Source organism: Hyla sarda, chromosome 1 (assembly GCF_029499605.1).
Source record: "Hyla sarda isolate aHylSar1 chromosome 1, aHylSar1.hap1, whole genome shotgun sequence".
Lineage (NCBI taxonomy): Eukaryota > Metazoa > Chordata > Amphibia > Anura > Hylidae > Hyla > Hyla sarda.
The window spans coordinates 167,854,488-167,869,914 of record NC_079189.1 but is presented as its reverse complement, the minus strand read 5'-3'; the positions used below and the strand labels follow the sequence as shown (position 1 = coordinate 167,869,914).

The 15,427-nt window shown below is 42.2% G+C and overlaps 1 protein-coding gene across 2 annotated transcripts in view; it reads left to right on the top strand.

Moving 5' to 3' along the window:
• INTU (inturned planar cell polarity protein) overlaps positions 1–15,427 on the top strand; it is a 77,554-nt gene that overhangs the window by 41,895 nt on the left and 20,232 nt on the right. For both annotated transcript variants that reach the window (XM_056563714.1, XM_056563705.1), the window contains exons 5-8: positions 8,559–8,677; positions 9,879–9,968; positions 11,752–11,829; positions 12,064–12,253. In XM_056563714.1, coding sequence (XP_056419689.1) covers positions 8,559–8,677; positions 9,879–9,968; positions 11,752–11,829; positions 12,064–12,253 — 477 coding nt within the window. The remainder of the gene's footprint in view (positions 1–8,558; positions 8,678–9,878; positions 9,969–11,751; positions 11,830–12,063; positions 12,254–15,427) is intronic.

Here is a 15,427-nt window from a genome sequence, read left to right as displayed (position 1 = left end):
CCTGTGTTTAGGGATAAAAAGGCCGCTGTACAACCCGCACAAGTGATGATATTGAGCTGCCTATTCTTTCTAGATACCTGTTATTAGGCTGATTTGCTATTTAGGAGTCTGGAAAGACAAGTGGGAGTTACCAACCATTGTTAAAGGGGTTATCTGAAGATTAAAATGGATCACCTGTTCACAGTATAGGTAAAAAGTACATGATTAGTGTGACCGCGAGGACCCCCCCCCCCCCCAATTATAAAAACAAAGGTGTCTTGTCCCCCAAGTGAATTGAGCAGCATTGCACATGCTCAAACTTCGCTCCATTTGCTCGCTCTAGGACTTCTAAAGGTAGCCTTTTTATAAACTGTGGCTAGGGGATGTGTTTTACTATTAGATTAACCCCTTTATATGACTGGGAATAAAACAAATACACTACACCATTCTGATAAAGCCCCTTTCACACTACAGGTATCATCCTGTAAAAAAAAAAACCTCCATTATTACTCCTAGCAAAAAGTCCTGAAGTAGAGCAATGGTCGGCACTATCTGAAAAGTGGTGGTGCACGAGGAAAGGAGTATTGTAATATAATAAAGGAGGTCCCAGCACTCACCGATGCAAGCAAATGGTATTTATTGTATATCCAGGTCACAGAAAACAGCCGTCAAAAAATCCCATTCATGTCAATGGGATTTTTTGAACATCCTTTTGCACCAGGCAGCATTTCCGTTTTTACTAATGTCAGTTATTTTTTCCCGCACAAAAGACGATTCATGCACAAATTTTTTGTCCGGAAAAAAATAATAAAGTGGTTTAACCCCTTAAGGACTCAGCCCATTTTGGCCTTAAGGACTTAGACAATTTAATTTTTACGTTTTCATTTTTTCCTCCTCGCCTTCTAAAAATCATGACTCTTTTATATTTTCATCCACAGACTAGTATGAGGGCTTTTTTTTGCGAGACCAGTTGTCCTTTGTAATGACATAACTCATTATATCATAAAATGTATGGCGCAACCAAAAAACACTATTTTTGTGGGGAAATTAAAACGAAAAACGCAATTTTGCTAATTTTGGAAGGTTTCGTTTTCACGCCGTACAATTTATGGTAAAAATGACGTGTGTTCTTTATTCTGAGGGTCAATACGATTAAAATGATACCCATTATTACATACTTTTCTATTATTGTTGCGCTTAAAAAAAATCACAAACTTTTTAACCAAATTAGTACGTTTATAATCCTTTTATTTTGATGACCTCTAACTTTTTTATTTTTCCGTATAAGCGGCGGTATGGGGGCTCATTTTTTGCGCCATGATCTGTACTTTTTTTGATACCACATTTGCATATAAAAAACTTTTAATAAATTTTTTATAATTTTTTTTTAATAAAATGTATAAAAAAAGTAGGAATTTGGGACTTTTTTTTTTTTTTTTTTTTTCGTTCACGCCGTTCACCGTACGGGATAATTAACATTTTATTTTAATAGTTCGGACATTTACGCACGCAGCGATACCAAATATGTCTATAAAAAAAAAAAATTACGCTTTTTGGGGGTAAAATAGGAAAAAACGGACGTTTTACTTTTTTATTGGGGGAGGGGATTTTTCACTTTTTTTTTACTTTTACTTTGACATTTTTTTACATTTTTTTTTACACTTGAATAGTCCCCATAGGGGACTATTCATAGCAATACCATCATTGCTAATACTGATCTGTTCTATGTATAGGACATAGAATAGATCAGTGTTTTCGGTCATCTTCTGCTCTGGTCTGCTCGATCACAGAAGAGAGCAGGAGACGCCGGGAGCCGGACGGAGGAAGGAGAGGGGACCTCCGTGCGGCGTTCTGAATGATCGGATCCCCTCAGCAGCGCTGCGGGCGATCCGATCATTCATTCAAAACGCGCACTGCCGCAGATGCTGGGATCTGTATTGATCCCGGCACCTGAGGGGTTAATGGTGGACACCCGCGAGATCGCGGGCGTCGGCCATTGCCGGCGGGTCCCTGGCTGCGATCAGCAGCCGGGATCAGCCGCGCATGAAACGGGCATCGCTCCGATGCCCGCGGTTATGCTTAGGACGTAAATGTACGTCCTGGTGCGTTAAGTACCACCGCACCAGGACGTACATTTACGTCCTGCGTCCTTAAGGGGTTAAGGACCGGGCGTTTTTCGGTTTTTGCTCTTTCGTTTTTTCCTCCTTACCTTTTAAAAAACCATAACACTTAAAATTTTGCACCTAAAAATCCATATGATGGCTTATTTTTTGCGCCACTAATTCTACTTTGTAATGACGTCAGTCATTTTACCCAAAAATCGACGGCGAAACGGGGAAAAAAATCATTGTGCGACAAAATTGAAAAAATACAGCCATTTTGTAACTTTTGGGGGCTTCCATTTCTACGTAGTACATTTTTCAGTAAAAATGACACCTTATCTTTATTCTCTAGGTCCATACGGTTAAAATGATACCATACTTATATAGGTTACATTTTGTATTACTTCTGGAAAAAATCATAACTACATGCAGGAAAATGTATACGTTTAAAATTGTCATCTTCTGACCCCTATAACTTTTTTATTTTTCTGTGTTCAGGGCGCTATGAGGATTCATTTTTTGCGCCGTGATCAGGAGTTTTTGTCGGTACCATTTTTGCATTGATCTGACTTTTTGATCGCTTTTTATTCATCTTTTCATGATATAAAAAGTGACCAAAAATACGCTATTTTGGACTTTGGAATTTTTTTGCGTGTACACCATTGACTGTGCAGTTTAATTAGCGGTATATTTTTTTAAATCTGACTTTTCCGCACGCGGCGATACCACATATGTTTATTTTTGTTTTTATTTACACTGTTTTTTTATTTATTATTGGAAATGCAGGGTGATACAAACTTTTATTAGGGGAAGGGATAATTCAAAGGGTTAATGATTTTTTTTACACTTTTCTTTTGCAATATTATAGCTCCTATAGGGGGCTATAACATTGCATTTACTGATCTTTAACAGTGTTCAATGCATCTCCATAGGGATGCATTGATCAGGGTTTTCGGCGATTGATTGCTCAAGCCTGGATCTCAGGCTTGAAGCATTCAATCGGCGATCAGACTGCAGGAAGGAAGGTAAGAGACCTTCCTCCTGTAGTACAGCTCTTCGGGATGCCGCGATTATACCGCGGCGATCCCGAACAGCTCCCTGAGCTAACCGGCACTTTTTACTTTCACTTTTAGCCATGTGGCTCAGCTTTGAGCGCGTGGCTAAAGGGTTAATATCGCGCGGCACCACGATCAGTGCCGCGCGCTATTAGAGGCGTGTCCCGACTTCACTATGATGCCAGGCCCGCCGCGATATGATGCGGGGTCACTGTGGGACCCCGTGTTATATCACTGGAGCGGGACCAAAGACGTACTCATACGTCTTTGGTCCTTAAGGGGTTAAAATTAAACATTGAAGTCTATGGGAACTGGATGTTCAAAAAAAAACATCCGTTATCAGTAGGGATGTAAGAAAAAATCGATTCTCGCGATAATCGCGATTTTTCATTTGCCGATACAGAATCGATTCAAAATATTTTTGAATCGATTCTTTTAGGGATGTGGAATTTTTATCTGCGGACGCCCGGAACAGCATGTCATGTCCCGGGCATCAGGAGATAAAAGTTCCACATTTGTGGAGCCGGGCAGGCCGGATCTGACACGGCTATGGAGCGGGCTCCGACTCGTGCCCGCTCCGTACTATGCGACCCCCGGCTGATTTCAGTAGCCGGGGGCCGCCGCTAATAGCCAGCATGCGGCAATCGCCGCGGCTGGCTATTAAAGGAGTATCCGGTGCACACTTTTCTCATTTTATCCTATCCAGACTGCAAAATAAAACGCACTTTATCTTACCTGCCAACGAGCCCCCGGAGCTCCGGTACAGGTGTTCGGTCCCCGGGCTGTATTCTTCTTACTTCCTGTTAGTCCGGCACGTCACATGGAGCTTCAGCCTATCACCAGCCGCAGCGATGTCCCGCCTCCGCTGGTGATAGGCTGAAGCTCCATGTGACGTGCCGGACTAACAGGAAGTAAGAAGAATACAGCCCGGGGACCGAACACCTGTACCGGAGTGTACCGGAGCTCCGGGGGCTCGTTGGCAGGTAAGATAAAGTGCGTTTTATTTTATTTTGCAGCCCGGACGGGATAACATGAGAAAAGTGTGCACCGGAGTACTAGATCGCCGCTGTCAAAGCTGACAGCGGCGTCTATTGGGATCTGTGAATGCTCCCAGGTGGGCGATGTATCGGGATATATCGCGATGTATCGTCACCTAGACGGTATCGCGATATATCGGGATATATCGAATCGCCACACTGGTATCGCGATTCGAATCGAATCGCCAAATTCTTGGCGATTCACACCCCTAGTTATCAGTTATTGTCAGGCTTTTTAACATCTGTTTTTTGTACTGAGCATGCTCGGTACAGCTTTACTAAAAAAGGGTTAAAAACCTGATTTAAAAAAAACGGATGTAACTGGTAATAAACCAGATGTTGTTCATCAGTTATCATCTGTTAAGAAAAAAAAACATTAAAAATAATGGATGATGGTCATCAGTTACCATCCATTATTACCAGTTATTGCATCCGTTTTTTGTTTTTTTTCCATCCGTTCTTGTAAAATAACAGCAGTAAAAAAGCAGGATGATATGTGTAGTGTATAAGGGGCCTAATACTGATTCATCAATGACCTTGTATACAGGCCCCTGCCTGAAAGGGAGCCTCACTGCCCTGAAATGGGACTTTTCACTGTCATTTTTGTAACACTTGGTTTGTTTTTCTTGTTCCCCCGAAGAAGGTATGTTCGCCCACACATACTATAAACCTTTAAAGCAATAAGTCTTACTGATACCAAATCCCATATTGTGGGCAATGGGAATTTAGAGTCTCTTAGGAGAACATGTGCCACTCATTGGGTTGTTATTTTCATTCTTTACTTCAATAGTTTGGTAAAGCCAGAGAATATGCTGAGCACACAGAGTGGACTATAGGGATTACGCAGTGGTAAAGCCAGAGAATATGCTGAGCACACAGAGTGGACTATAGGGATTACGCAGTGGTAAAGCCAGAGAATATGCTGAGCACACAGAGTGGACTATAGGGATTACGCAGTGGTAAAGGCAGGGCCTTTGAAGTGTGGAAATCTGGACTGAATCTTTACTATTTTGGTCCAAGCCACGTCAGTGCCCGTGCAGTCTGAAGAAATAAAATTATATGTGCTCTGCAATGGCAGGTTTATTTTAGTAAAATTGTACAACATAGGAAATCAGAATGTTAGTTATAGGGATCTGTAAACTATGGAAAGAGATGTGAATAGAAACTAGAATTCAGGCATTGTATCTGTCCTCACATTTGTATGGTCATGGGGCTACCATTTTCTGTTATTTTTGTGTACAGCAAGGAAGGGTCTGACAAAGTAAATCAAAGTATCAAAGTTTTTATACATATTGCATGTGTTTTTAGTCTTCACTATATATGGTTCATTTTGGGTATAAAAGCATAGTTACACTTTGAGGACTCCTTATCTATCGGCACAATATTGCATCAACTACAACCCTTAGTTTGCGTTCACATTACAACTTGTCTGTATACCTCTGGCATATAGGATGTTAAAATACCATCATAAAGGTTTTCATACAAATATAGTGGTGTAGCCAAAGGCTTTACTAAATCTAACAGTCTACTTGAGACTATGTTTGTTCTGTTTTAAGCTGGTATACATTTTATTTTTTTTTGTTTTTACTGGTCCCAACCTACAAATGACTGACCCTCTTATGACAATACAAAATGTTGTTATATGTCAACAGTACAAAAGAGAGCAGCCCACCCATTAAAAATACCCACCCTTAACACATGTAAACTCCAAGGGATGATGGGGACATCTGGGACTCCTGGATAATAGTGTACCCCTGCTTCCACCTCTACATGGGTTTTGAGAAGGTTAGGTCTATTAAAGCCTACAGTCACAACATGGGCAGCCCGCTGTATACAGAATTTGGAATTAATTTATGGTGTTCCAACCAGTGCTGTGGAGTCGGAGGAAATTTTGGGTACCTGGAGTCGGCAAACAATGCACCGACTCCGACTAAATACGGTAGTTACTGTAATGCCACCCACCCAAGTCAGTGTCGAAAAATTATTTTCAGCCCTAAAAATAATAAAGTCTGACTTAAGAGCCTCTATGAAAGAGGATCTGGCAGAGGCAATTCTCTTCCTTAGAACTCTACATTGAATTGATTTGCATTTGCTAAGCCTAGAACTACATTTCAAGATTAATATAAACTATTTCTAGGTTTTACAGATTTTGTTTTTGGTTCATATAGATAAGCTTTGTTTTTGTTCTAAAACAACCAAAAGTCTCTATGACAATGCACCATTGCTCTCAGACACGGCCGCCACTACCTTAGCGACACTTCCTTAGAGACAACTACTTCTGCCCACGGTCCGGATGCATCACGGAGATCCCCGGCTACCAATAATCTGTCCAACACTTTTGTACTACACTGGGATGTCATTCCTGCATGTCACCACCTGGATTGTTTTCTCATATTGATTCTACTTGTCTTTATTCATGCTAATGTTGGTTTTTGTTTTTTGTTTTTTTCCTGCAAGTGATGCTTCATTCACTGCATTGTAGTTTGGCCCCTCCCCCTTTTATTGTGGTGCCAAATGTAACTGTATTTAAACCCTGTATGTACTGTATAGCACTATCACTGATGTGAAGAAGGGAGCGTTGTCCCCCGAAATGCGTTATCCTGTTTACTTTGCTTTATTCTCAATAAAGCGGTCCAGCTTTGTTCCACATCACTTCTCTGGTCCGATCCTTCTTTTCTACACTGGAATCCACAGGATTTTTTTGCATAATTCCATGGTACTTTCTCCAGGTTTGGCAAGCCCTTTCCTGAACCCTTGGCCCGGCAGCTGTCTCCAGCATTGTTACCCCGCTTGGTGGGTTGATACACGAGTTTTCCACTCGCTCCAGGTGAGCACCCATTACCTACGGGCAACCTGTGCCCACCTGACTCTACTTCATCGTTCGTTCTTTATTTGCGGTAACACACTTGGCACCCCCTGCCGGTCTTTACTTTTCTCTTCATATACATATTCTACAGACATGATGGGAGTTTTAGCTTTACAATAGCTTGAAAGCCACTTGAACCAAGGTTATTGGTGGGGGTCCCAGCATTTGGACCTCCACCCAAAATATGGGCTGCTTATTCTAGAATGCCCAGGCCTATTTTTGATTCCAGTCCGGCCCTGCCTGTAAGTCACTTATATCATTGTGTATTCTCTTGACTGTGTCCCATCAGTGCTGTAGACACTGATATCTTTGTGACATGTATGTTGCCTTTCTTTCCTTCAAGGAATGTATAAAATACATTTGCATATTAATACAGAGGAGTCGGAAGTACAAAAGCCTGAGGAGTCCACAGCATTTATCTACCGACTCCACAGCCCAACTTCCAACATATACCTGCAGCGTACAGACAAAATGTGATGTTTATACCCCCAATCCGAGGCACAATCACATAACATGTAAAAACACTAATCTCTTATGTGAACTCTAAAGCAGCTTTAGATGTAAATGGCTCTCCACAATTGTCTGTCTTTCCTCTTGCTCCTAATAATCTGCTCCCAGCACTTCTCTTGGGAGAAAGAAAGGTTTTACATGTAAAGGTCCAACCTGTTTAATTCCTGTTCCAATTGGTCATATATAATGGAAAATAGATTAGATTTGAAGGATCTGTCAAAGAGGAGTTGTAGCCCTGATAGTCAGGGGGACTACAATATGGTGTAGGGTTCTCCGATTGTCATGATGTATGTGATCAGTCCTGAAAGCTACCTACAGGTTACTGGCACTTATTGTGATCACAGGTCCTATTTAAAGGGTACCTCTCATCAAAAAAACTTTTGATATATTATAGATTAATGTATGCAGAATAACTTTACAATTGCATGTTATTAAAAAATATGCTTCTTTCTATTTAATTTTCCACTTTGAAGAAATGACCACTAGGGGTCTCCCTACCAGTCCTGGCAGCAAGCATTTCAGACTCATGCTGGAGTCCTAAACACTACGAGCTGCCAGTCTGCTTTGTTCACAAAGGAGAACACTCAGAGCTGCCAGCCTGCTTTGTTCACAGCCTGTTTGGCTGTGAACAAAGCAGGCTGGCAGCTCTGAGTGTTTAGGACTCCAGCATGAGTCAGAAATGCTTGCTGACAGGACTGATCGGGAAAAATACAATAGAAAAAAGCATATTTTTCATTAACATGCTATTGTAAAGTTATTCAACATTCATTAATCTAAAATATATCAAAAGTTTATTTGATGAGAGGTACCCTTTAAGGAAGATCTCAAGTCTGTTACAGCCTTTACCTCCGTAGAGCCAAACACATGAATTGTTGTCCATGAATCCTTTCTTCCACTATGTCAGAACAAGTAAATGTTTGTTAGTACAGTAACTAGATTGGTTTTCCTTATATATATTATAGCGTGTTGTCTCTCACTGAACATGTGCTATCTGTTCTTCATTAAACAGCAGGAAATTCTCTACCAGTATCCTGTGTCTGAAGCCTCCCAGAAGCTTAAGAGTATACGAGGATTATTTTTAACACTAAGTGATATGCTGCAGAATGTGACAGGAGCCTGTATTGTTAGGTAATGGGAACCAGAATTCAGCCTTTATTTTTTTATCTAAATTATTAACCCTGTAAAAGTAATTTGAAAAATGCGCATGATTTTGTTACATTAACCCCTTAGAATTGTGACAAGGTGATTTTTGCACCATTACTGCTGTTATTAAAGGGGTACTTCGCTGCTCAGCATTTGGAAGAAACTATTCCGAATGCTGGAGCTGGCGCCGGGAGCTTGTGACGTCATAACCCCACCCCCTCAGTGCAAGTCTATGGGACAAGGCGTGACGGCTGTTTGTTCCAAATGCTGAACAGCAGAGTACCCCTTTAAACACATGAGAATCCCCTCCATGGTACACAGCTATTTCTCAATCTTTCCATTTCAGAGAGTGGGACAAAAGCTGGAAATTTCGCCAGCACTACTCACACCTGACTTTCCTTTCTTTACTTCTCAGACCAGCAGCCCTAGTCTGAGCAGTAAACTGCTGCTGCTGGTGACGAGCTACAGAAGGGGCAGCGCTGTCCATAACATTATGGGCGATTGGAGATAATGGGCATGCCTTGATTTTACCAGGTGCAGTGTGGACCTTGTGGAGGAGGAAGACTGACAATAATAATTTATATAGTACCAAATTATTCTGCAGTACTTTTACAATTCGGAGGGTACATATACAGAAAGATATCAAGCATTGTAAAAAATATACACTAAGCAAGGGCTTACAACCTATGAGAGACAAAAGGCAGACTACCTAGACTGTGTATTCATGCTGTAAACAGGTATGTCATCAGCCCCATGTAGCTATTCATACTACACATAGCACAAGCTTAGCCCTCTGTCCTGATGTCTAGGCGGTTAGGCTATGTTCACATAGCATTAGCAGTACCTGCTTCATGTACATGTTGGGAAGTCCCCGGCATACAAATATGATGGATGGTGGCATTCATTATACCACTTGGTGGCATTCATTATACAAAGGCTCCCTTGGAGAAAAACATATACCGCATGGTATGCATTTTTTTATTAGCAGAATCCAGCTGGATTACCTGTACATACCTGTACTTATTCCCGTAGATCTAAGTGATTTGTTCATCTATATAAGGGTTAAATGCAACTAAATGTATATATGTACAAACAGTTGTTGTGAGCAGGAATCTAGAATTCTGCACATCCTAACATCATGGTAAATTCTTCTCTTTTCAATGACATTGTATTCTGTCTTTTTAAGCACATCACTTATTTTGAACAAGAAGCTGGTCCATGTTTCATACTGGAAAGAGTCTGAACATTTATTCCTAATTTGTCTTCCAGCAGAGAGGTGAGGTTCATTTTTCTGGTATCGGTTTTGTTTCTTGAGAGATCACAGTTGTGATTCCTATATAAAAAAAAAAATTAAAAAAAATATATATATATATATATATATATATATATATATATATATATATATATATATTGTTACTGGTAATAGACTTTTTATTTTTATTTTATTTGTGCGTGTGGAATCAACAGCTGTATGCATGGCGCTGACATGTTAACATGTTGTGAATTAATCTTTTTTTTTTTTTTACATGTTTTGCGGAAAATCACTGCAAAAGCAGACCTGCCCAATTTTTGCAGTGGTATGGCTGCTTAACTGTAGCAGATTGCGGTGGGTCTGACCGCTGGGACCCCCATGATCTCCAGAAAGGGACCATTAATTTCTAGCAATCAGCTACATATATTTCCCTGGGGATAGAGAATGTTCGTTTTGGCTGAAGTGCTCCTTTAGGGTACGTTCACATGTACAGGATCCTGCGCAGATTTGATGTGCAGGATTTGTACCTGCAGATTAGAAGCTGTGCTCAGTCATCTAGTTTACATTGAAATCTGCAGCAGAAAATCCTGCGCATCAAATCTGCGTATGTGTGAACGTACCCTTAAACAGAAAACAATGCTATAAATGAACATCGCGATGGTCATTTCATAGTGCTGATCTCTTATTGGATCATTTTAGTTTGTAAAGGAATGACAGCAAGAAATCGCTCTGATCAAAATAGTTATAGTAGACAATTTTATGTTTTGTTTTTCCCATCTTAAAGATTCTAGGCCAGTATGTTTTGGAGACATGCATGTTCTTGTCCAGAACATTGAATAAACTGCCATTTACCGTATATACTGGAGTATAAGCCGACCCAAATATAACCCGAGGCCCCTAATTTCACCCCAAAAACCCAGGAAAAAAAAAGTTATTGACTCGACTATAAGCCTAGGGTGGGAAATACATCACCCCCCCTGTCATCATCCAGACTCCAGTCATTAACACCCTCATCATCATCACCCTGTCATCATCCCCCCCCTTCGTCATCCCCCTTCATCATCATCCCCCGTCATCATCCCACACCCCCCTTCATCATCCCCCTGTCACCATCCCACACCTCCCCTTCATCATCACCGCCTGTCATCATCCCACACCCCCCCCTTCATCATCACCGCCTGTCATCATCCCACACCCCCCCTTCATCATCACTGCCTGTCATCATCCCCCTGTCATCATCCCACACCCCCTTCATCATCACCGCCTGTCATCATCCCACACCCCCCCCCCCCTTCATCATCACCGCCTGTCATCATCCCACACACCCCCATCATCATCACCACCTGTCATCATCCCACCCCCCCCTTCATCATCACCACCTGTCATCATCCCCCCCCCCCACCCTTCATCATCACCACCTGTCATCATCCCCCCCCCTTCATCATCACCGCCAGTCAACAGTGGTCTTCAACCTGCGGACCTCCAGATGTTTCAAAACTACAACTCCCAGCATGCCCGGACAGCCGATGGCTGTCCAGGCATGCTGGGAGTTGTAGTTTTGAAACATCTGGAGGTCTGCAGGTTGAAGACCACTGAGGGCGGAGAGTTCACTCGAGTATAAGCCGAGGGGGGTGTTTTCAGCACGAAAAATCGTGCTGAAAAACTTGACTTATACTCAAGTATATACGGTATGAGGTCTCATTATTACCACATTATAAGAAGTTTACTATACAGTACTGCTTTTCAAAGTGTTTTGAGAATGATTTTTCTACTTGACCTTTTTAATGTTTTATTTTTTTTTTATCAGAATTTCACTTCTACATTTAAAGAATATGACAGCGGATGTAGTTAGAACATTAAAGTTCATGTACACGTCCTTGGATAGGTAGGTGCAACCAAATGCTTTGTCAGTATGTGATGTGAAAAGCAGCAGTTTATTGTCATGCTAAGTATGTTGAGATAATTTAATTACGGAGTCAATTCTTTAGGTTTCCACCCACAGTGTTTTTGTGCATGCTATGTGGTGTACGTCCAAATGAATTTTTCACCGTGAAGTTTCCCTTTCCAGGACAGTATTGTGTGCTTTTCTTTGATTTGGGTTCCTTTTTTTGTGTTGCAGGGCCTTCTGTCAAGCGGAAAATGTACCCCGCCTCGATCATTTCTTTAGCCTGTTTTTTCAGCGAACAGTAAGGCTATCAATTTTAAGTGCAAGCACTAGCCAGGGAGCACAGTTCTATGATGCCTGTAGCGCCCACTTAACTGACAACCTTCCAGGGGTACGATGGCTGTCCTTGCCTGAAGATATCAAGGTATCTTTTTACCTTTAAAGGGGTACTCCGGTGGTTGTTTTTTTGACTATATGACATCTTCTTTGTACGTTTTGTTTTTTTGCAACATACATGTGTTACATGTTTTGGCAGCATGTATGTGTTTTTCTTACCTGTTTGTTGGGCAGGAAGTTCTGTAGTTCAGAGGGTTTCCTTTTTACTGTTGTCCACAGTTCTGAGTCTGTTGGGAAAAAGATGTCACCGTTTTTTTTTTCCTCTGTCTGCTTGAGAGGAATAAGCCACACCCCCTCATCTCATCCAGCTGAATACACAGCTTCTCCCCTCCCCCCTGCTCTGTATTCTAAGGACGCAGGTCTGCACAGGAGAAGGAACACAGAGAAGATAAGTGTTATCTGAAGGGGAGGATGAGAAGGTGCACGGGCTGGGGATGTATGGACTGCAGGGGAAGAAATCTCATACTGGGAATGATCTCTATGGGGGAGATTTATCAAAACCTGTGCAGAGGAAAAGTTGCCCATAGCAACCAAAGATCTTTCATTTTTCATAGGCCTTCATAAAAATGAAAGCAGCAAGCTGTTGTGTGTGTGTGTATGCTAGTGTTTACAAACCAGTGTGCCTCCAGCTGTTGCAAAACTACAACTCCCAGCATGCCTGGACAGACTTTGGGCATGCTGGGAGTTGGAGATTTGCAACAGCTGGAGGCACACTGGTTGGGAAACACTGTTCCAGCCTATTTAGCATACACATCATGTAACACCAGTGTTTTCCAACCAGTGTGCCTCCAGCTGTTGCAAAACTACAACTCCTAGCATGCCCAAAGGATGTCAGGGCATGCTAGGAGTTGTAGTTTTGCAACACCTGGAGGCACCCTGGTTGGGAAACACTGGTGTATGCCCTATAGAGGTGTGGTAAACTACAACCCCCAGGAGACTAGAGAGGCAGCATGCTGGTGTTATACCACAGACTGAAGACTCCTGAATGACACATGCTGGGAGTTGTAGTCCCTTTTGTGTGTGTGTATGCCAGTGTATCCCAACCAAGGCTGATTATTTTAGTGTGCTGTGTATAAGGGGGGTGACGCGGGAAAAAAGTAGGGTGGGTAAAGGGTGGAACAAACAAACAAAAAAAAGGAGCCGCCCCAAACCAGCAAGACATGTGGCATGCTGGGATTTGTAGTTTTCAGCACAGCAAGAAACAGGAAATAGAAGCAAAGATAGGAAAACAAAGTGGGGGATAAAAAGACAATAAAGAACAGAAATAGAGTAGGCTAAACAACAAGAATAGAAATGAAACAAAACAAGTAGGGTAAGTCAAAAACAGAAAAACATGTTGACCACCAGAGTACCCCTTTAACATTGTTCACAGCTAAAAGTTATATGGAAAGCATGAACTAAATCAGCTGCTCTATACTTGTTTGAGTAAAAAAAAAATCTTAAAGTGTACCTATTTAAAAATAATTTTTTTTAAACCTGCATGTGTTTGGTTAACCCTTCAAAGTGGTGGCAATGTGATTTTAGTGTTCTCACTGCTGTCATTAAGCCCCCAAGAGTCCCCTCCTTAGTGCATAGCTATTTCTCATTCTCTCAATCAGTGGCCAGGGCCAGAGCTGGGCTGTTTGCTGGTAGAACACACACACAGGGCTTGCTTTCCTTTACTTTTCTGGCCAATCATAGCACACCATAAACCCCTCTTTGCTATGTCATGATATAGTGCCAGCTGTCCAGTGCACGTTCACCAGCCTTGTGCATATAGAGACAGAAGAGGTTAATGATGCACTGGGTTTGTAATGGGCTATTTGAATAAAAAGGGGGGGGAAACAGCAGCAAGAAAGGGGTTACACTAAGCACTGAACTGCTTTTGGTGTTGATGATAATGATGGTGACCACCTAAAGGGAGGGGTAGATTAAACTACAGCAGTGTGTACATATAGCAGCAGATACACTGCCCAAGGGTCAGTTTTCCAAAATTTTATGGGTGGTTTCAGAAGCAGATTGGATAATCTTCAGCAGGTAGACTGCCTGTCTCTCTGCCTGTCTCTCTGCCTGTCTCTCTGCCTGTCTCTCTGCCTGTCTCTCTGCCTGTCTCTCTGCCTGTCTCTCTGCCTGTCTCTCTGCCTGTCTCTCTGCCTGTCTCTCTGCCTGTCTCTCTGCCTGTCTCTCTGCCTGTCTCTCTGCCTGTCTCTCTGCCTGTCTCTCTGCCTGTCTCTCTGCCTGTCTCTCTCTCTGCCTGTCTCTCTCTCTGCCTGTCTCTCTCTCTGCCTGTCTCTCTCTCTGCCTGTCTCTCTCTCTGCCTGTCTGTCTGCCTGTCTCTCTGTCTGCCTGTCTCTCTGCCTGCCTGTCTCTCTGCCTGCCTGTCTCTCTGCCTGCCTGTCTCTCTGCCTGCCTGTCTCTTTGCCTGCCTGTCTCTCTGCCTGCCTGTCTCTCTGCCTGCCTGTCTCTCTGCCTGCCTGCCTGCCTGCCTGCCTGTCTGCCTGTCTGTCTCTTTTTTCTCTCCTGCACATAGAACATGCTAAGCCTAGTTCTGACCTAGTTGTTACTAGTGACAGAATTCCCCTAATAACAGGCAGTGTATGAAAGATGGCAGGCAATGGGAGACACCTAGTAAAGGTCAAGATTTAGAGGTTTTTTTTCTGGGGTAAGGAGTGATTTTGGGGTAAATTTAAATGATTACAGATATGTTACCGATTGCATAGGCTATGGCATGGAGGGAAGTCATTTGAAACTACAGCAAACATTAAAAAAAAAAATACACAGACTTCACAATATCTTAAAATATTTTTAAAAATATGATAAGAGTTTTTATAAGTGTATACACTGATCAGTCATAACATGAAAACCAGTGAAGTGAATAACCCGGATTATGCTGTTACAATTTAATTGGGTGGGACATATTTGACAGCAAGTAACCTGTTCTTAAATGTGGAGTTTTTGAAGCATGAAAATTGTGCAACTGTAACAATCTGAGCAACTTTGACAAGAGCTAAATTGTGATGGCTAGACAATTGGGTCTGAGCATCTCAAACAGTGGGTCTTAAAGGGGTATTCCACTGGCCAGCGTTCAGAAATAAATGTTCCCAAAGCTGTTTTTGCGTTGCGTGTGCCAGTCACGCCCCCTCGTGATGTCATGGCCACACCCCCTCAATGCAAGTCAATGGGAGAGGGCGTGGTGGCTGGCACGCCCCCTCCCATTGACTTG